The sequence below is a fragment of the Pimephales promelas genome, chromosome 18, assembly GCF_988280905.1.
Source record: "Pimephales promelas chromosome 18, fPimPro1.hap1.1, whole genome shotgun sequence".
Lineage (NCBI taxonomy): Eukaryota > Metazoa > Chordata > Actinopteri > Cypriniformes > Leuciscidae > Pimephales > Pimephales promelas.
The window spans coordinates 31278049-31300372 of record NC_142786.1 but is presented as its reverse complement, the minus strand read 5'-3'; the positions used below and the strand labels follow the sequence as shown (position 1 = coordinate 31300372).

General features: G+C 36.1%; 1 protein-coding gene across 1 annotated transcript; it reads left to right on the top strand.

Moving 5' to 3' along the window:
* The first annotated feature begins 1498 nt into the window (after positions 1–1498).
* On the top strand, positions 1499–5637 carry txnipa (thioredoxin interacting protein a). Its single transcript, XM_039680512.2, has 6 exons — positions 1499–2042; positions 2584–2659; positions 2743–2890; positions 3091–3450; positions 3540–3848; positions 4393–5637. The coding sequence occupies exons 1-6, from the start codon at positions 1787–1789 to the stop codon at positions 4438–4440; spliced, it is 1197 nt and encodes a 398-aa protein (XP_039536446.2). The 5' UTR covers positions 1499–1786; the 3' UTR covers positions 4441–5637.
* Positions 5638–22324: the final 16687 nt, after the last annotated feature.

Here is a 22324-nt window from a genome sequence, read left to right as displayed (position 1 = left end):
AACACTGGATAAGTGTTGAGTATACATTTTAAAATGGAATTTGTGGTAAATTGACATATACAGAAATATTATCAGTAGTAATGTATTCTCATCAAGCCTAGGTTTATTTGATTTTAAAAAAATACAGGGGAAAAAACTGTAATAATTATTGTCAAATATTATTACAATTAAAAATAATGGTTTTCTATTTTAATATAGGCTTCTGCATAATTTATTTATTTGATGTAAAGCTGAATTTTCAGCATAATTACTCGTCTTCAGTGTCACATGGTCATTCAGAAAATATTCCAATATGCTAAAAAAAAAAAAATAGTAATGTTTCCAAAAATCATGGATGCCTTAGAGCAGAGGGAGCCAATGTTTCATTCAACCCAAAAATCTCTTTATCTCTTATTCCAGTAGGAGGCGCTGTGGTTATATGTGGCGGCAGCGGATCATCACCATTTTTTACAGCCTGTGGTCAAAACCTGGTCAAAACTAAGAGAGAGTATAAAATGCAATTATATGTTTCACAGTTTATTATGAAAGTTACACACAAATCCATATTCTGGAGAAAAAAAACAGCATTTATCTGAAAATAAATAAATAAATTAAGATTTGCTACTCAAAGTTTAGAAAAAACAATCTAGTAGTATACTTCTTTGAACACTAGATGGAGTCAGAGCAATCCCTTCAGGTGTTGAGGTCCAGGCTCCAGGTGCTGTTGGCCGTTTATGATCCAAAGAAAACACCTTTGTTGTCTATGGAGAACACATTTAACACGTTTTTAGAATTATTTTTTACAAGCAAAAAAAAAAACCTCAAGAAATGTATTTTCTGTGTGTTTTATTAAACAAAGTTGTTCTTACATTAACAAGAGTGTGCTAGTCCCTTCTGTGATACCATGTGTCAGAGGTAGGAGCACACTTTGTCTAAACATGTCGATAAGTGTAAAAGTGCATTAAACTGTTCACACAGGACAAAATGTGTGATAAATCATACAAATCTGTGCTGAATTCGTAACCACACACATATTCAGCCCTAATTTTTGTAAACATAGTCAAGTGCCTCGGTCATTGGTTGCTGACCTAATTTTTTACCAGCAGAGGCAACAGTTTCCTTCAACACATCCAATTTTATTTACTTTTTTTCAAGGGGAAACAGCCTTTTTCTCTCTCCTCTTTGTATCCTGGTTCCTCATCAACAACCAAACGTGGTAAACATTTAAGGCGTCGGTTAAATTTCTCACAGGTTCTCTAAATTGTTGGGAATACCCTTGCAACATCTCGCTGCTTTGTTCAGAAACGTCCTCTCATCACCAGGTTCAATCACTCCTCCTCAGAGTTTCCTCCCTTTCTGCAGCTGCTGTGCACTCGCTCGGCGCTCTCAGCCACGAGGTGTCCACGCGCCGCTTCTGGGCGCTGATTGGCCAGTGACGACATAAACACCGAATTTCGACCAATGGGAGCGATGTGCACGCGCCGAGCCATGCAGTGCATTCCACTTCCACATGAACAGCTGAAGTGGTAAACAAGGCTAGTGAGTCACTGGCTGAAGTGCCTGAGTATAAAACCCTAGCTTAGCCCAGCGTGCACAAAAGCTTCTATACTATCGATCCGAGCAGGCAGTGTGAATTGTTAATTTGCATAAAACAGTAATTTGCTGCAACTTATATTTCTACCGAACTAATTCGGACGGACTGAAGACCGGATGCCCCTTTATAGGACTAACGTTAAATATCTGACTGATTTACCAACTTTTAGTTGAGACGCGTATCGTCCTTTTTAGATTGTAACGTTACATCACTATGGTGGCAATGACAAAAAGGGTCAAGGCCTTCGAGATCGTTCTCAACGATCCATCAAAGACATTTTACTGCAGTGGAGATAAAGTGGCCGGGAAGATCTTGGTGGAGGTTTCGGAGGTGACCAAGGTGATGGCCATGAGGGTCGTGGGAGTTGGATGCGCTAAAGTGGAGTACGCGAAAGGCAAACAGAGATGCCGTGAAGAAATTGACTATCTGAAGTATGAAGAGGTTGTCCACTTGGACGACCACCCCACAGGTGATTTAAAACGGTTTATCTTGCTTTTAATGTGGACTTAGCTCTGGTAAATGCATTTGATGGGATGATGCTGCTGCTGATGTTGAAATGTGGCTGTTCATTGTGAAATACTGGATATAGCCAAAAATAACGTCTTCAAACTACGTATTAACATTGAAGTTTCTCTCCTAAGAAAGTACTGGGTAATATAAGGTAACATGGGTTAAGGAATTACCAAGTTATTGCAATTACTATAAGTACATGTACATGGAGAATTGGACTGTAAAGTGAATAATTTGATACAATGAAGCATGATTTACATTGTACTAATATTCTATAATTACACTATTGGCCACCCTGAAACCTAACTAACGTTATACCACGATAGTGTGTTAGCCATATGAAAGTGCTCCTAAATGTCATGTGAGAGCCAAAACATTTAAACAATAGCTCCTATCTGAAAGCAAAGTAAGATAGTGAGGGGATTCCTTAGCTAAAGTTTTAAGTGGGTTTGTTTTGTCTCATTTGTTATGCTTAATATGCTTATCTTTGCTTCTCACAGACACAGATGGTTCAGTTGTTCTCCGTCCTGGCAACAAATACGAATACTCATTTGGCTTTGAGCTTCCTCAACAAGGGTTAGCATTCTAATTGACGAGCATTCATTTCCGTTTAAGACGTCAGTTAGCCTGTAAATTAATACAAATGTAATTTCCTTTAGGCAACTGGTGTCTTCCTACAAGGGCAAGTTTGGGTTTGTTCAATACTTTGTGAAGGCTCTGATGGAAAGACCCTCTCAGCCCGCCCTGGAGTGTAAGAAACACTTTGAGGTTGAAGAGCCCTTGGACGTCAACACTCCAGACTTGCTGGTGAGTTCCTCATCTTTTATTAGACTGACATCAAAACAGATGAGCTTTAGGCCATAGATCATCACTTCTAGTTGGGCTTATCCAAATTCTAGAGGTTGCAGTTCTGACTATTCACTTCCAATAGCCCACTTTTGTCCATTTAATGGCCTCATGAAGCTGGCGTGCAAGTTAATCATATCCTTTTTTCCATCGATCCCCAGTCCCCTACTGGAGGCATGAAGGAGAAGAAGGTCACCTGCATGTTCATCCCCGACGGCCAGGTTTCTCTGAACGCCAAGATTGACAGGCGTGGCTTCTGCGAGGGCGAAGAGATCTGCATTGACGCCAAATTTGAAAACACCTGCTCTCGCATCGTGGTACCAAAAGCGGCGATCATCGCCAAGCACACCTACCAGGCCAATAACCGCACCAAAATCTTCAGGCAAAAACTGTCCTCAGTGCGTGGCAACCATATCATCTCTGGCATGTGCGACGCCTGGCAGGGGAAGAGCATCCGTGTGCCTAAGATCAAGCCCTCCATCTTAGACTGCAACATCATTCGAGTGGAATATGCGCTCATGGTGAGTGCATATCGTAGTTCCATGATGTTGTGTTTTTCATCTACAAAGTAGGCACTTATTGAAAGCTCTTTGCTCCCCTTTATCTACAGATATACATGCACATCCCTGGCAGTGATAAGTTGATCCTGGAGTTGCCTCTGGTTATTGGGACCGTTCCCTACAATGGCTTTGGTAGCCGCACCAACAGTATGAGCAGCCAGGATGGTTCTGTCAGCACAGCGTCGGCGAGCTGGGTGTCCCTGCCGTCATCCGCCCCACCAAGCTACAGTGACATTAGACGCGACTACAGCCTAGATCAACCTCTCACACCTCTATTGGATGACTATGATGGAGGAGACAGTCCCATCTTCATGAACTCATCCCAATTCCAGTTCCCCCTACTCCCCGCTTATTCTGAGGTGAGTGTAAAGTATGCGGTCACATTTACCTCTGCTTGGCGAAATTTCAATAAGAATTTAGAATAGAATAGAATAAATCTTTATTGTCCACCGGGGTGGACATTTTTCTTTGGCTCACCGCAACATACAGAACAAAACAGATAAAAACATACAAATAATGCCTCAGGCATAATAAAGAAACATTTCTAAATTAATAAAAAAAAAAAGCTTTGTTACAGCTTGTTAAGAATATATATATTAAAAACAGCTTGTTAATAATATATATACTTGTACATTAAAATCGCAGCTCATTTGTTACTGTTGTTTTGTTTTGTTAAGGATACTAATGGCATTTGGAATAAAAAAAATGCAAAATTTGCAAAAAAATTTGCTAAGTTCTCCACAAAGATTTTGCTCATGGTTAAGTTGGTGCTCACCATCCATCGAAAATTTGACCAAAATAGCTCTCATGTGATTGCACTTTGAGTGTATACAATATGAATACCAGTCGCTATTGAACATCAATATAAAAACTGATCTAATTCTTTGTTTTTCTGTCGTTTAGGTGGAGGAGGAATTCAACGGAAATGCCCGCATGCTTCCCGTCTGCTGAACCGATCCAGCAGCTCTAGAACTGAACTGATGCCCATCATAAAAGGGTTTTTTCCCACTCTAAGCACTCTGGGCTTTCACCATGCGGATCAGAGGTGGTTTGAGAAGTGTGAAAGTGAAGATGGAGCGGAGGATTTTGGGACCCGAGCGGCCCCTCTGCAGGATGAGCTAGTCGAAGTTCAGAGGAAAAAGGAGTGAAGTCCAAGCTCACTTGTGCCTGCATTGCTGACAGCCATCTTATATAATGCATCACTCGAGTTAAAATGTTTTTGTAATACATTTGATGCTGTTTCAGGGCACACAGACTGGCGATTCGTATTACATTATGTTTGAGCTGCTCTCTCTTGATACGAGATTACTGCTGAGGTGCAAACTGATTGTCGCATTTAAGCACACTTAGACTTTCCCTATTGGTGTTCATGTACTTTCTAACAGTCCCCGACATATCATTCAATAGCATTGAGTTTATTTTCGTTATCATTCCAGTATAACCCAATGGTTTTGTTTATTGTGGGGAGGATTCATTTGTAGAAACAATCTTCAATCCATTTGGTTTTTATGTTAAGTCAATGTGCTGGGCAGAGATATATCATTCTAAGTTACTGAAATGTAATAAAGAGATGTGGTACATTGATATTTTCATCAAGGGAAAATCATGCAGTGTCAGTCTATAATGTACCAGTGTTTTGTTTTTCATTTGAATGCACTTTTCATGGATGCAAGTTGCTGTATAACTACTCGCAGGGAGATTTCCTATGTTTTTCATTTTGTTTTTCTCTTGTCTTCCAAAATTGTTTGTTGAGGGATCAGGCATTGCATGCTCAATTCAAGAGTCAGTACTGTAAGAAAGGGCTCCACTGATGTCTCTTCCACTGTGGACTTGAACATTAGGCCAAAAAAGAACTTAATACTTCCAGTGCCAAAAATTAGGGTCTGTTTGGACCATGTTCATATGCGAGACCAGAACCTGCACTGTGTGTAGACATATCCTGAAGACATTTTGATCAACATTTTTTTTTCCACTTGTGGTTATCTTCCTTAACGCCTTAAGGTTGTCTCTGTGTTTTGTTTCATAAAGAATGTAAGATGACTGTTACTGTTATTATAAATTGTGCAAAGTATCCTTTTTGTATCTAAATTAAAGTGTTTTTTTGTATGAGCTCTCGTTTTCAATAAAAGTTTTAAGATGTTACAATAATTTCTGCATTCTTTTGTTCAGTTGAAGTCAATTAAAACCCACAAACAGGCTGTTAGAGACATTAATCAATATCAGAGATCAATGCTGATTGTAATATGATAAATCAGTTGTGTTTTCTTAGGAAAGCATCGCTATTGGGATTTTGATGTATTTAACTATAACTAATCTAGTTTGTGCAATGGACTTATTGAGTGGAAGTTTTATTTTCTAAACCGATTTTTGATTTCCACCTGGCAAAACAATCCCATATATTTGTGTTGAAGGTCTATCTAGATACTTGGGCCAGTAATTGACCATTCAAATAGCTATTTAGCATTAGCATTGTGGTGAAGGTTTATCATATGCAAAAAATATTTTTTTTTCCAATTTACTGTCAGATGATGAAGAAGATAGCAACGCGTTACCAAAACCCTTAAAAGCTCTCTTTCTCCAATCAAAAACAGTTCTGCTGATAGAAAATCCAATGTTACGTGGTCACATGTCATTGTTTATTTTCTTTGGTTGGCTAAAGAGAAGATTTAAAGGCAAAGTTGCCCCAAAATCTACTTTAAAAATTGTTCCAAACCTGTATAAATGTCTTTTTTTTCTGCTGTACACAAAAAGGAAGACCAAGCAGATCCCCATTGACTACCATAGTATTTTTTTTTTCTTTGGTAGTCAATGGGGCCAGAGATTTGTTTGGTTACCAACAGTCTTCCAAATATCTTCCTTTGTGTTCAGCCAAGCAATGAGATTTATAAGCCAACTTGACGGTGAGTAAATAGTGACAGAATTTTAATTTTGGGGTGAACGATCTGAATTTTGAATCAATGCGAGGTAAACAGACATGGATGTTAATATTTGTTCAAGGCAAACACCAGGATCTGATCGATGACAGAAAACAAGGCTCATTCAATAAAACCAGGGATGTTGCTAAGGATCCCGTCACCCTCTGGTAAAATGCATCCAAATAACTGATAATGCTGGTGTTTTAATTTGCGATTATTGGATGTTTAGTTTACATTCTCTCGCGAGAAAAAAGGTCTGAATTTTTAAATTGGATCCAAATTTGATTCCAAGTAGACACCCTGCACAATTTTTATCGCATGAATCAGATCCAGCCTTCATACGCTGTTTTTCTTTGCTTAAGCAGTTTTTCTTACAGTCTTGTCGAGTTGGAGAAGGGTCAAGTCATTTACGTCATTTTTGTGCCGCTCTCTTTCTTGTGCGCATGAAGCATTTGTTGAGACGTGCCCTGTGCGGCACAGCAATGAGCGATAAGGGCAAAACTATCTATCTTGGGCAAAACACATGCTGAATGAGCCCCTCTCTATTCTCTATGTGCTTTCTGTTCATCTACTTCAGGAAAACCCTGTCATATTTAATGCATTTGCCCAATCTGCAATCCCTCTCCCAACTTGGCTGCTTTAATACTATTAAGTCTAAATCTTCCTCTCTTATACTTCTATAAAATGTGGTTCACAAATTAAAAATTAACCTAACTTCAACTTTCACTTTCAACTGTACATTTTTTTTTTACATTTTTAATCCAACATTTGGGTTTGTCCATTTTTGAAACAACCCAGCATTTTTTAGAGTGTATTAATTAATTCATTCATTCATTAATATAAATATAAAGAAATAATGACAGATTCTCAATTTATAAATCTAGCTGTGAGCTATTGGCCTAACACATTTCAGTCTGCATATAATTTATGTGTATCCTAGAGGTTGAATTCAAATCAAATACTGTCAAACTGCCCATATTACTTCTGTCTACTTCATAAATAGTATGAAAATCATAGAAATATATGGTTAGGAATCATCACTCAAACCATTTATGGAAATGAAATAGTCCTTATATGGTCAAAGAGTCTGGTTGTAATCTAGTGGTAAAGTTTGGTACTGCGTCCCAAAAAAAAAAAAAATAATAATAATCTCACTGAAAGCTAAAAAGCACATACGCAATCATGCACGCATACACACACATGCACACGCACACTCAGTTTCCTGGTTTTATGGGTACTTTCATAGACATAGCCTATTGATTTGTATACTGTACTGTCTCTTCAATCCCCTAACCCAACCCCTAAACCAATACCCATCACAAAAAAAAACTTCAGCATTTTTACATTTTCAAAAATAAAACCTATCAATTGAATTATACACTCACACTATCAAAATGTAGTGTTTGGTCCTCAGCCTCATTTCCACAGAGAGTCTTATCAGTAAACCACAGACATGAGAGAGACCTCAAATCAAGCCACTTTTTGAGAAGATGTTACGTGATTGGACGTTTGTGAAGGGAAAAATGAAGGTACTCTGTCGATTGATTATTAACCACCCAAGCAACGAGGAAAACTTTTTGTACAATTGAAAGTTTCTATGGATGTTAAAGATTCTTCAGGAAGCCAATAAAGAATGGTGTATATTACTCCAGTCAGTCCATCATAAGAAACCTGAGCTCGCTGTGTGTATGACATAGCTGTCAGCTACTTCTAAAAAAGTCACATGTGCCAGCCTCAAAAACGGCTCTCTTCCGTTCACCTTTCCCCTCATTCTATACAGTTCTTTAGGCAATACTCAATCTGCCATTCAAAGTCATTTCCTTAACAGCACCCTACGTGACCTTTTCATTCTTTTAAATACACAACCTCCTCAACAGTTTCACGCAAAGGACTTCCCAATTTAAAAATAACTAATGATGCATGTTCCCTGTTTGTTTATCATTGTCACATCTGTCCTGTTCCATTAGAGACCTCAAAAAATAAATTGTGCAACCAACGAAAATACTCATCAGTTCTGTCAGCTGTCACTCAGGACAGCTCAGACGTCTATCTGATATACCATGACCATGGGTACAATGCTTGTTTGGTTTGTTTCCATCAATAGCCAGCCATACCAGCCACACTGGGAATAGTACAAGAGCTATATTTATAGGCTGCTGGATATTGATCTGCACAAGTGTCTGTTCAAAACAAACAAACAATGATGTTAGCATTAAATAGCAGACATTATACTCATTTACAAGTTCATAAATTAATTTTTGGAGTCTGAATACATTTAAATACATTTAAAAACGCACTATTTATCTATAATGTGCATTGCTGCAGCTCCTCTTTTCACGCTCTCTTTTAGCTTCTTTTGCATGTGATCACATTGAAAGGCCTGTGAGGGGTCTGTTTTTGCTATATATATATAGCAAAGCCAATCAGAATCCTCAGAATCAACAAGAGAGAACCTAAAACACCGTTTCTCCCAGTTCACACAATAACACATAAGTGGCGTTTTCAGAAATCTCCACTTTGGCCGGAGTTTTTAGAAATAATCGTTTCAGGGTTTTCGTGTAAACAAGAGGCCAATCCGCACGGAAATTTTTGTTTTCCCTTCGTGTAAACGGCATAGAGGCAGGTGCTGAGCGGTAGGAACATTGCAAGGTTGGCATCTCTGTCTTGATGTCATATTATGCAAGCTTGGCATCAAGCCATGTGGACCAAAGGTGATTCTCCATTGTCCTACTGTAATGGAAACTCATCTCATATTCCAGTTCGGTAATGGACTGGCGGGCTATTCTTTTTCCTCTGCTTGTTTGTAGCTCCTCATCATGGCATGTGCTTCTGAAAGCATGTGATGCACATCATTTGAGAAACAAAGAATGCTGACCTTGTTATGTGAATACATGGTACCACATGTCTGGAACAGCACATTACTCTCTTGCTGCAGGTTTGCTACGTTTTGATTGGATCTAGGTGGACTTGTACAACACCATCAGATATATCATGCTAGGACAACTGACAGACACCTCAAGCACGGGAAGGACATGACTTCTCATTGGTCCACGGACAGTTTCTGCCCCGCACCCATCATGAGACTAACACATAATCGTGTAAAAAAAAAAACGGCAAACTATACTGTGGTTGCCATCATATACCGTAACAATACGGTGTGTTACTGTTTTTGTACGCTATCTCACAACCAATTCGTACGAATCTGTACGAGTGATAAAAAGTGGCTAATTCGTACGAATTCATACGACCCCACTTGTACGAATTCGTACATTTGTCTAAACCCACGTGATGGGTAGGTTTACGGGCGGGGTCAGGGGTAGGTCATTCGTACGAATTCAAAGGAATAGGCCAATTCGTAAAATATGTACGATTTAGCAAAAATCTTACTAATTCGTACGAGTGAGGTCATACGAATTAGCCACCTCGTACGAATTGCTGAACTCAGTAAATTTCCACTAAACTTATGTGAGGTCTGGCTATATAAGGAACGAGAATGCAACGAGAGCTCAGGGCCGTTTCGGTAGATTAGCCCGTGTGGTTGAGGGTCTCGCAACTCTTAGCTCACGTAGCCATACAATGTCGGGTGAAGGATTTTCCTTTTTGTTCTAGAACATTTGAGGGTTTGCATTGATTATCTTTCAAATTGTATAAAAATACATTTACCCGACAGATGATTATTCTAACAGACTTTGACTTAATTTTCATTAGAGTTAAAAGGAATAGTCAAGCTTTTACATATATTTAATGGTGCACAGATATCATTGAAAAACCTTTTCATTTATGGAGTCAGATGAAATAACGAGTTAATATTTAAGATAAAATGTATTGGAACACGCGTGAGACCTTCACCTCTAATCGATTTCCACCATTGGACAGATTTAGCAGGCCTTACACTGACAAACCGACATGTCAAAAAAAAAAAAAATCCAATCAGTAAATGATATTTGAAGCTATTTTTATATCTGCTTCCCATTGTTGATGCAGTTCACCATGTGCTAATGCGTCATCATGTAATGTCACACCTAAGAGAGTGTTCTCTTTCCCAAGATTCTGACTAAACACAACCCCTACATTAATAATTAATCACCAGTAAGTCTGAGCTATGGACTGGAACTAAACAGATCAACCATCCATGTGCAAACTAATGCAATATGTGCCTTCCAGCCAATCAGGGAGAAATTAGTCAGCTGCAATATAAAAACTCCTTCGTTTATAAATATGGAAATAAGTAGTTGTTTAAGTAATTATTTATTACACTAGTCAAAAACTTTATTACATTAGTCATTCTTAAATTGCGTTAGATTTCAGAGAATGTACTACACTCCCATTTACTGAGCTGAAAGATTGCACATTTAAAAAAAAAAAAAAACTAATGTTGTGGATGCCGTGTTGCATGTCATTCAGTGTGTGTAATCATCCTTTCTATATACACTGTAATATTTTGATCACATAGCATAATAGTATTTAGAGTCTGCCATCTTATCTCTTATAACATTTATACATTGGCATTAGCTCAGGACTGACCTATAACACACTAAAATGTTTTTTTTAAAAAGGTTATGGTTAAATTTAGCAGATAATTGTGATAAGTTTAATTCAGACCAAACATTCACAGGGATTTAGGGACCATTAGGGAGAATTTGAGGATAGTTATTGTCATAAACCAAGCATTGGGATAGGGTGCATTATGTATTTTTAAAAATAAGTTTGTTTCGGATAGTATCCAGAGGCCATAAATGGCTTTCCCAGCCTCTCAACACAAAACGCCTCTGGTATGCCTGAACTCTGGGCTTACTTGGCAGTACTACAGGAACAAAAAAACAAAAACAGCTCCAGTTCACATGCATGGAATGATTTCAAGGAAAAAGGGAAATAATTCGTAGTACTAAGGCCAACTCTCTGAGCTCAGAAGCAGAATCTGAGGTTAAGAGAGTCAAGGTTGATAGATAGAATAAACTATTTCAACCACAATAAACTGTTTCATTTTACAGCCTGTCGCAATTGATGACTAAACTTAGACGGGAATTCTGAGTACTCTTCATTTTCCCCTTTACTTGCTTGATCAAAAAGTCCCACTGACAGCAACCTTCTTGGCTGGCTACATAAATGTGCCTTCCTTTGATTGGCTAAACATACATAATCATGCATGTCATTGGTTGAGCCCAGTGTTCTCACTGTAAACCCTAACGGTCAAAATAATTAATTGGTTTGAGTAGGACAAACTTAAATTCAACGAATTAGTTCAGTCAAATGAATTTTTATGAGTATTTAGCACTTTCTTTTTCTTTCAAGTTCACAGAACTGACATATTTTAAGTAAACCGAACTGTTTCATTGTTTTGAGTTTTATGAAATTAATTTAGACAAACTTAAGTTTAACTGAAACGGCTGGGATATCTATTTCCCAGCATGCTTTGCCGATGGCACTCGAAAGAGAGAGTAAATGCTAAAATTTAGTGCAATATAATGTTTTTTTTTGTGTGTAAGATTAATGTTAAGTGTGAGATTTAGTAGTGATTAATGTTTTGTTATGCTAATTTAGAAGAATTTCTGTTAATGTTGGCTTTAGGATAGTTACCATCATGGTGACAAGTGGTGCATTCAGCTTGATTTGAGAGCAAATTATCCCTTTATATTATTACGCTCATACAGCAAGTGCTTCTGTACTTTTAAGTGCTTATAACATACTGTTTCTATATGTTAGCATTTACTACAGCAGATTAGCTTTTAAAGCAAACTAAGTTTATACTATTAAAAGTGATTTGAGTTCTGTCAACTTATTTGGGTTTACAGTGTACTTCATAGATTTAAGTTATAGTAACTAATTACTACTATTAACTTTAATAACCCAAGTTATCTTAATAAGTTATTGAGTTACTTGGAAACAAATCAAATATTTTTTATGCTTAAATTGTTTGAGTTAATAAACTTAAATGATTTAAGGCAATCGGTTTCCTCAAACGGTTTGAGTTGAACTTACTCATCAGGTTTTACGATGCGGGATTTCCCTTATTCTTTATCTTTTGGTTTCTCTCTCACACACCCTTTTTTTCTGTTTGGCTACAGTATGTTCTAGCAAACACAGTACAATTAGAGAAGTTAGTCCAGGTTAGAAGGTCAGATTCTAATGTGAATCTTATTTTGAAGAAGGAATCCCAAATGTCCGTTCTTTTCCAACATCATTATGTGTGATAAAATGATATGTTCTGTTGTGCTTTTGTATATAAGCTTCAGCTGAAACTGACTGTTCCTCTTGCTTACACCCATCATATGGTGTGCAGTTTCATTCCTGCAATAGATACTTTTAAAGTGGCCTCATTCAAAGTATTTTAAAACTTACAAAAATGTAAAACTTTCACATGATAAAGTAACATCAATCCAAGTGGCTAGCAAAGAATAAATTTAGGTCTGTCAAACGATTAATCGGGGTTAATCGCATCCAAAATAAAAGTTTATGTTTACATAATATATGTGAGTGCACTGTGTATAATTATTTTATATATATAAATACACACACATGCTTGTACATTTAAGAAATATTTTCATCTATATACAGTATCTAGATTTATATATAATTTATTAAATATACAATATATAATGTATTAAATACAGGCATGTGTGTATGTATATATATATATATATATTTATTTACATATATTATGTAAACAAAAACTTTTATTTTGGATGCGATTAATCATGATCAATCGTTTGACAGACCTAAATAAATTACATATAATGTTCTAAATGTCCCTTTGTGGTTGTCATATATGTTAATGGATCATGTTCATATTAATTCATTATGAACTACTACTGTAAAATTGAGGCACTGACTTTACATCATACACTATAATATAACAAAAATCCAACAATACAATAAAAATAATATAATAAAATCGGTAACACTTACAATAATAGTACATGAATAATCATGTACTTATACCTGAATTAAAACATTAATTAACAAGCACGTACTAACGTGTAGTTCAGATGCAGGAATTCATGTCATGTCATAGTTAAGGTCAGTTCCTCAGTACATGTCTTAACTCATCATTAGTTCATCGTAAAGTAAATAAGAATTCAGGTATTAGTACATGATGATTAATGGGCTATTATTGTAAAGTGTCACCATACAATCTGTTGTATTAAATATGCTATTTTTTTTTTCTTAACTATCAAACATCAATGATTTTAGAGGACAAATTTTATGCTAAATTGTCGCTCTTTTGACTCATGCACTTGTATTTGGATACCCCCACAGACTCCTCTCTCTCATTCTTCCTGTGTTCTGCCAAGTTACCGTTTTTCACCCCACCCACGTCATTCTTACCTAGCTTGAGGCTGAGAACATTACTTCCCCTATACTTGTGTACACTCAGTCTCAACTGTGGCTGAAAGTTGTCTGACTTCTGATTGGTGGTTGAGTCTGATCACGCTCCACATCAGGCTTGAGCATGCTGTGATCACGCTGTGAATTCATGCCAGCATCCCCTGTTGGCTGGTGTGTCCTGACTCTTCCCTGTTCTGTGTAAAATGCAGGTGTCAGCCCTTTTATGGAGTGTGACAATGTCTTGGGCTTGTGAAGATTGGGTAAGACATAAACACAGAGAGAGCTAATCTAAACCTGGACACAACATCAACTCCTTACTTATCTAATATAGATATCCTGAGCTTTCCAGTGGGTCACAGTAAAGCACTAAGTATTAGAAAATGCCAATAGGCTAATATGTGCCATATGCATCAATACATGTTCCTGGATCAACATCTTTCTGAAGGGTTGTGTGACACTGACGCCTGGAGTAATATACATTACCGTATACGGGCAACCTAACTTTACTTCACTATATTACTATTAAATCCTAATCTTGTCATGACAAACTATATATCGTTGGAAAGGTCTAAGACTCCTAAATAGATATTTTAGGTCTGGTTTTTTATCTTACAAATTATGAATGAACAGTAATATATGAATATATGAGTGCGCCTCAAAAAATCAACGTCATTACAGGAGTTTCTGACCTTTGTCACAAAAAGTCGACTTTTAATAATGTAAACTTGGGTTTTTAGTGCGAAAAGTTCATAATAAAACATAAAAAGTATAATATATATATATATATATATATATATATAATTAGTTTATTATTATTATATCACATATTTTAGTAGTTATCATAAATTAGGTATCATTTGAAGCTTACGAACTCAGAATTCACCCTGTGAAAACCGTTTTGAAATTGGACGTTGCGCTACCGTAGAAACGGTATTTTTTTTGTATTAGGCCCCTCCCCTTTTGGGCATCATCTTTCATAATTTATTATGAAAACACATTGTCAGAAAGGTCTGAGTCTCAAGGTTCCATATTTAGTGACAGAAGTGATATTTGGATAGAAATATATTAATTTGTTATGGCAAAATGCACACAATTAAATTCAATGGAATTCAATGGCACCCGGTGGCAATTTTTGGTACTACGCCTAAACAAAATCTCATGGGAACTTCAATTTTTGTGATATCAACTTCAAATTTGGAACACAACTTGGTTAGATATATAGCTTTCATTTTATAGTAAAACATATATTTCATATTAAAAAATATATATTAATAAAGTATATTTGATTTACTGTAAATTATAACTTCCATTACTTTTTCATAGTTTATTTTTTTTGAAGTGCTTTCAATATAGTAATAATCTGCTGATTGCTTTCTTTAAAACAAGACCAAACTTAGGTCTATATTCCGAAGCATTCTTGAATTACAGCCATTTAAGTTTGTATAGTGCATTTTAATGTCAATGATCAAAAAGGGGGGTGACATGTAAGTTTTAAAATGAGTGTAAAAAAGTTCTGTGAGTGAGTAAAAACCAACAGTTAGTCTAAATTTATTCTGCACAGCATCCCTGTTGTGAATCTTTTAAAAGGGGAACTGAAGGTCACATTACATGTTGTTAATTTTTAATAGTTGTCTCAACATATTCAGGCTCAGAGAACTGAAACAAGGGAGAAAAACTGATAAAAAAAAATATAGGGAAATGGGATTTGTCCATATCATCACATTTAGAGTTTATGTTTAAAAACAAGAAATGCTCATCTTAGCATGTTTGTTATACAAAACATTAGTAAATTAAATTAAATTAGTAAATTAAAAAAAAACTTGATTACATAATCCTCAGAGACAAAATGTTTGACTGCTCACATTATTGCATCACCGTGACAGTTTCTCATCCATTGACACGCTGTGCCAGATTTCATGTGAGATACGATAAAAAAAAAAAATAACCTCAGGGCTCAGCACGAGCTGCCGAAATGTACACAGACATGTTTTCTGATTTTCTGTGTCGTGTGCAGACTGAACACCTCTACTGGCCTGTAAAAGCAGCAGACACACTCCTACCATATGCTGCCGCTGGATGAGATCGGAATGTTCTGTTTACAGCGAGCGGAGCAAAAACACTTTGAGAAAGAGGAAATATCTTTTCAGCTAACCTTGACTTGTGCTGTAATGCCTAGACCGAGATATCATGATGCACAGAAAAAAAAAATGCATTGTTGCGTAATTGTCACTTTACAAACTTCATTCTGAGTTGATATGTTATAGACCATTTCACAAGATGTAAACAACACTGGTCCAGAAGCACTTCCTGTTTCAGTTTTTTAACACTACATAAAAGCTGAGATAAATTACAACCAACAGAACATTTAAAACTGAGTCAAAAAATTAAACAAACATCTTTAAGATGTTTTCTTTACATGTGAAATAAAACTGAAACAGGAAGTGTTTCTGGACCAGTGTTGTTTACATCTTGTGAAATAGTCTATAGAAAGCACAAACTCTTAGGATCAGAGTGCCTTTTTTAAATTGAACTAAATGACATCACATGAAAGGGTTAGTTCGGTATTGTACACCTAAAGCCCTGTTTAAAGATCGTTTATGATAAATAGAACGGTTAAGATTGAAATTTGGACAAATGCTGCTGTCCCAAGAATTTTAGGTTTCTTTGTTAGCACAGAAAAAATATCATGGTGTGTTAAGCAGCACAACAGTTTTCAATATTGATAAGAAGAAATGTTTCATGAAAATCACCTTATGAGAAACATAAATTAGTCAAGTGTGATTGGCACTTTATAGCTTCCTAATCTTATACAATACAACGAGTTATCAAATGTATTTTTCAAAGTAAAGGTCAGAACATTAGGGTGTTCAAAAATCACTTGTACAAAGGGTTGCAGCAGATGGTGTGAGCATTGTTGAGATAGCAAGAGTGTGCCGTTTCTGGGTCACTCTGTCACTCTCTTTCTATTAGTAGCACATGATTGTAAGTAACCACTAAATTGTTTCCTCGTGTGCATAAATTCATTAACATGACCCCACTGAAGTCAGCATTAAACAGAAGTTGCAATGTATTTTTCTTTTCTATGTGGAAAACTAAGTACTGAGTGAAACGGATCTTCAAACGGAGAAAAAATGTAGGACGCACCTGATAGGTTGCTCTTGCAATCACATGTGATTGACAGGTTGCCCCGCCCTCGCACCAGTAAACACGTCATCAGAGAAGAGAAGAGCCTGTAAGAGGGAGGGGAAGTTATTTTGATTGAACATTATGAGGGCACATGAATTAAAAAAATATTAATGATGTGCATGATGAAATTATTTATAATAAAAATTCATAATATAATGCAATATTCCATAAAACAATAGGAATTGTCCATTTTGATTAGACTTTTAACCATTAGACTGCAATGAATGATAGAGTTTAATATAGTGGCCAAATATGCTGTTTGTTCTATATGACTCTATACACATTTGGTTATCCATCAAAATATTAACTATCAAAATATGAGCAATATATATATATATATATATATATATATATATATATTTGCCATGTGTTTTGTTAATTTTCTGATCATTGTCCCCATGTGTTTCTGATTAACCACGCCAATCTCATATTTAGATATATCTAATTCCTAATTATTGCTAATTCCTAATTCCTATATTTAGATATATCTAAATATGTTTAGTGAAAGGAAAAACTTCAGAAATCTCTGTATAAACAATGAGTGACGTAGACGCGCGAGAGATCACGACCAGAGCGCCCTTCAGTTGGACATGGCTGTGGTTACACGAGGTAAAAACGATATAAATACGGTTCGTTTTCTCACACAAATCGCTCGTTTCGTGTCTTAGGTTATCAATGTGTGCTTACATTTACGAGTCATTAAATCATGTTTAATTTGGACTTCTCTGTGCATGCTCTTTGAGGTGGTGACCATAGACCTCCATTATATGACTGACAGACAAGAACGGTTTCACCTAAAAATATCAAAATTGAAAATGCTGTGGAAACAAAGACACCTACATCTTGGATGCCCTTGAGGTAAGATAAAACATACCAAAAATTAATTTCAAAGTGAACTATCCCTTTAAACTTGTATATATTATAGTGTGTACTTGTGTTTCACTTGTTACTTTGTCAATTGTTGTAAGGGTAACGTTTGCCTATGTGATGTGGTTTTATGTGTTACTTTATTAAATAACCCTGCGTCTTCGCCTGCTTTCTCCAGCAACGTTACATAATATGCATAAATCTTTAATAAATTTTTAATTAAGGGTGAATCATTGGCCAGATATTACATTACGGCCATTTTTATTTTATTTTACAAAATTCAATCCGCAATGGATGCAAACCTGCATACATTCATTTCAATAATCTAATAAGAAATCTCCTTCACATGCACAAATCAGTGAAGCTCAAACTCAAATCACAGGTCACACAGTCCCCTCGGCTGCTGAATGAGCCATGACTCAGTCCGTCAAGCAAAACTTCATTTAGGGGTGACCCCGTGGACTGATGAGCTGCTGACAAGCCTTGGCGTGAAGACAGTGTCGTGATAAATCACAACCCGAGTGTCAGTAAGACCTAAGCTGACGGTGACACAAGGAAGTCAAGGCACTGAACATGCTTTTAGTTTGACCTAAAGCAATGATTTGGTACTGGTATAATGGGCTGCAGTGCTAATTCCTCCTGTAGTCAGCATTACGTCAACATTTCAGCAGTGCAGTTTTAATTAAGACAAAGACATCAGTAAGAAAGCCAGAGGTAATGTTCAGTAATGCTCTTGATTACGTCCGTCTCCTGTTTAGTCTAAAATCTGCTGATTCCCATTTAGCCCCCTAATCAGAGAACAACGCAAACAATAACACTTCCCTGCTTTCACGTGGTTTCCCGCAAGTAATATTATTGTTGCGTTCTTAAACATGTACATTTCAGTGCCTTCATCCAGTGCAGATTGCAGGGTCCTTTACAATATGGCATAAACAGCAGCGTTTAACATTATTCTTTGCATTAATACTAGCAAGTGATTATAATGTTGAAAATTTTGTGTCTCTTGTATGCTCTTTTTCTTCTTGCATTATGATGTTATTTCCATTCATAGCAACATTTTATATTCATTTATATATGTCCATTTGTGCTTCATGTCTGGGAACACATGTTGGCATTTGTTTTCCAGTAAGGATGGGCTGTTTATTTTACATTTTTCCCCTTACTTAGACTGTAAGCAAGTAATCCTTTGAAAGACTGTTTTTGAGAGTCTTTTGAGTCTTTTTTAAAAAACACAATTGTACAAACACATACAGGTCTACACCTAAACAATATGCATATTATTAATTTGTACTTACTTACTTAAAGGAGTAGTTCACTTTTAAAACAAACTTTTGCTGATAATTTACTCGCCCCCATGTCATCCGAGATGTCCATGTCTTTCTTTCTTCAGTCGAAAAGAAATTAAGGTTTTTGATGAAAACATTCCAGGATTTTTCTCCAAATAATGGACTTCAATGGGAACCAAACGGTTCAAGGTCCAAAAGACACATTCAGTGCAGCTTCAAACGATTCCAGACGATGAATAAGGGTCTTATCAAGCGAAACGATCACTCATTTAAAAAATAAATAAAAAAGTTTTAGTTTTATAAGCTCAAATGGTCGCCTTGCTCTGTTCTGTGATGCGCATTCGTGACTCTCCTGTTCATCAAAATGATCAGAATCAATTCATTCATTGAATCAACCAAAGGACACGAAAAAAGATTTATTCATTTTGATGAATGAGTTCGAACAGGAGAGTCACGAACCCGCATCACAGAACAGAGCAAGGCGAGCATTTGAGCTTATATGTTATTTACTCTTAAATGAGCGATCGTTTCGCTTGATAAGTCGTCTGAAATCGTTTAAAGCCCTTTGAACAGTTTGCAGTTTGCACTGAAACTTTCTTTTGGACCTTGAACCGTTTGGACCCCATTGAAGTCCATTATATAGAGAAAAATCCTGGAATGTTTTCATCAAAAACCTTAATTTCTTTTCGACTGAAGAAAGAAAGACATGGACATCTTGGATGACATGGGGGTGAGTAAATTATCAGCAAAAGTTTTTTTAAAAGTGAACTACTCCTTTAAGTACTACTTAAGTTCTACTTAAGTGGGTGAAAAAGCACTCAAATGTTCAGTTAATTGCATGCGTTTAATATAAATATAATCTATGATACAGTTTTATTTAATTGCAATTATTATGCAGTGTCCAGAAACCTTATTTTAAGTGTCCGCTTGAAGTATATTCCTTTAAATTATAAAGTATTTTCTCCTTGTAAAAATAGTAAGCACCACTAATAAGGATAATTTGAACAAACTGCCAAACCCTAAGTATTGAACTTTAGTGCATAAGTTATCATGTACCATTTGTGCTATAAACTATGAGTTACAATGAAGTGCATACTGTTACTATGTCATGACTTAGTAGCCTACAAATTTACATGTAGATGTTGCAAACAAGTATGAAAAAAGCAATGCATGCGAAGCATTGCTCACACTTTGACTGTTTATTGCTTTACTTCAGTTTCATTAACTGGACAAGAACATTGTGTCATTGAATAACAGGTCACGAGTTATGAGGAAGCAAGAACTGTTAACTAAGCAAACATAGGAAGCATACTGCAGCACTCCACGCTCCATGAGAGGACATTAGAGAAGTCAATTCAGGAGCCGAGATAGGAAGCAGGAAAAGGGTGGCGCTGAGTCAGTTCTCGGATTTACTTGTTTTTGCAAAACGGAAAACAAACTCAAGCAATTGCCGGGGTAATGAAATGATGCAGCACATGACTAACATGTGATCAAAATCGGAGCAGAGGGGAGGATTTTTTTAACCGCAAAAAATTGTCCTTAAATTTGAACATCCTTGTGAAAAATATAATTGCTCTTAACAGTTATGAATTTGCATTCATGTTGCACTTCAAATCTTAAAAATGTATTTTTTTTTTTTTTAAACTACAGGCCTACTTGCAGATAATGCAATATGAATAAAAAAAATGTGCACTTTGTAATAGTCAATTTCAATTCTGCTCTTTGATAATTAGAACCATCCATTTTATTGATGTAAATTCCAGTAAAGTATATTTTGTATTAAGTCAATAATCACATGCTCCATTAAAAAACACATCGGTTGTAATCCATGTTGGGTCTTAACAAAGACAGTTCTCACTGTTTTATTTAGTGGATGGCAATACTGGTTAATGAACAACATTTGTCGCCTGATGTTTATATTTGTTAATAAATTGTTAATTTTTCGCTTTGTTAGTAAATTGTATGTTTCGAGTATTTTTATATATGTTTATGTCATGTAAAGACTGAAATGACCAGGAAACAAGGTGAAACTCACTCTCAAAGTTTGTTGACCTTCACAGAAAGGGGCAGCAAGAATGTTCCCCTAACATTCCCATATGGTTCCCATTTGGTAATTTTTTTTTTTTTTTTGGAACCAAATAAGAACGTTCTAAGAACGTTCCCTGTAGGTTATTTTTAGGCTTAATTTTATAACCAAAGGAGAACGTTCTGGGAATGTTATTTTAAGGTTCTATTTTATAAACTAAAAGGATCGTTCCTATTAAATTTCCAGAACATTCCCCAAAACTTAAGGGAACATTCTATTTACATTAAGAAAACTTTCCTGGGTAACCAATAGGGAACATTCTGGGAACCAAAAACTAACGTTCCCAGAATGTAGAATTGTTAGCTGGCCACGGTAGTAAAAACATTACGTTTCATTGAGTAAGGTCTTTATACACCACTGAACACATACAGTAGTTATGGATTTTATATTGCATTTCTGTCAATAGATCCTCAGAAATATCACACATTGCACCTTTAACCCCCTGGAGCCAGATTCACTTAAGTGGCTTTTTTCCACATTAATATTATATTATTTGCAAGTACGGTTTAATAAATGCTTTAAATACGGTTCGTTTTGATGTACACTGTGAGCACATTCAATATTCACAAGGGTTGTTAATAATTAAGTATTAATAGTAATAGTATACTAAATTAATAGTATTATAATAGTAATAAATTACATTTTTAAGGATTTTAAGGATATTTTTTATTTATACACGTAAACAATTTTAGTACAGTGTTGTGTCGATGCTTGACGTTATGTAAATGAGCAACAATTTTATGAGTCAACTACCAATGGGAGAACAGACAGTGTCTAAGCAACACACATCCTTTGATTGTACACACATGATAACAACAAAGAGTTGCATAATAGTGTTACCACCCTGGGAACTTGATCCAAGTTTTGGTGGCAAATTGTCATGTTGAAATGAGTAACGCTGACACTTTGTGGCTGTAAATTGAACTGGGAGGGTAAAGTGGGCCAAATATCAAAACCATAGCTTCATCTTTAGCATTAGCATCCAGCTTGATTCTGATCTGGAGAGTATGTTATAATAGTTTATCTATTATTTGCATTCTGCTTGTCATTTCTGAAGTTCAAAAAAAGGTCAGTTGTCTCATTTGTAAGCGAGCTGGACAAAGCAAAAATTACTTGTTTCAAACGAAGCACATGCATTTTTGGTCTGTGAGTGTACACTGTGTTCTCGT

What these genes read in the sequence shown, in the direction of transcription:
- txnipa (XM_039680512.2), top strand. Translation starts at nt 1,787, where the DNA reads ATGGTGGCAATGACAAAAAGGGTCAAGGCCTTCGAGATCGTTCTCAAC. An exon ending in TTTGAGCTTCCTCAACAAGG is followed by an intron (nt 2,660 to 2,742) that starts GTTAGCATTCTA and finishes AATTTCCTTTAG; the next exon opens with GCAACTGGTGTCTTCCTACA. An exon ending in GAGTGGAATATGCGCTCATG is followed by an intron (nt 3,451 to 3,539) that starts GTGAGTGCATAT and finishes CTTTATCTACAG; the next exon opens with ATATACATGCACATCCCTGG.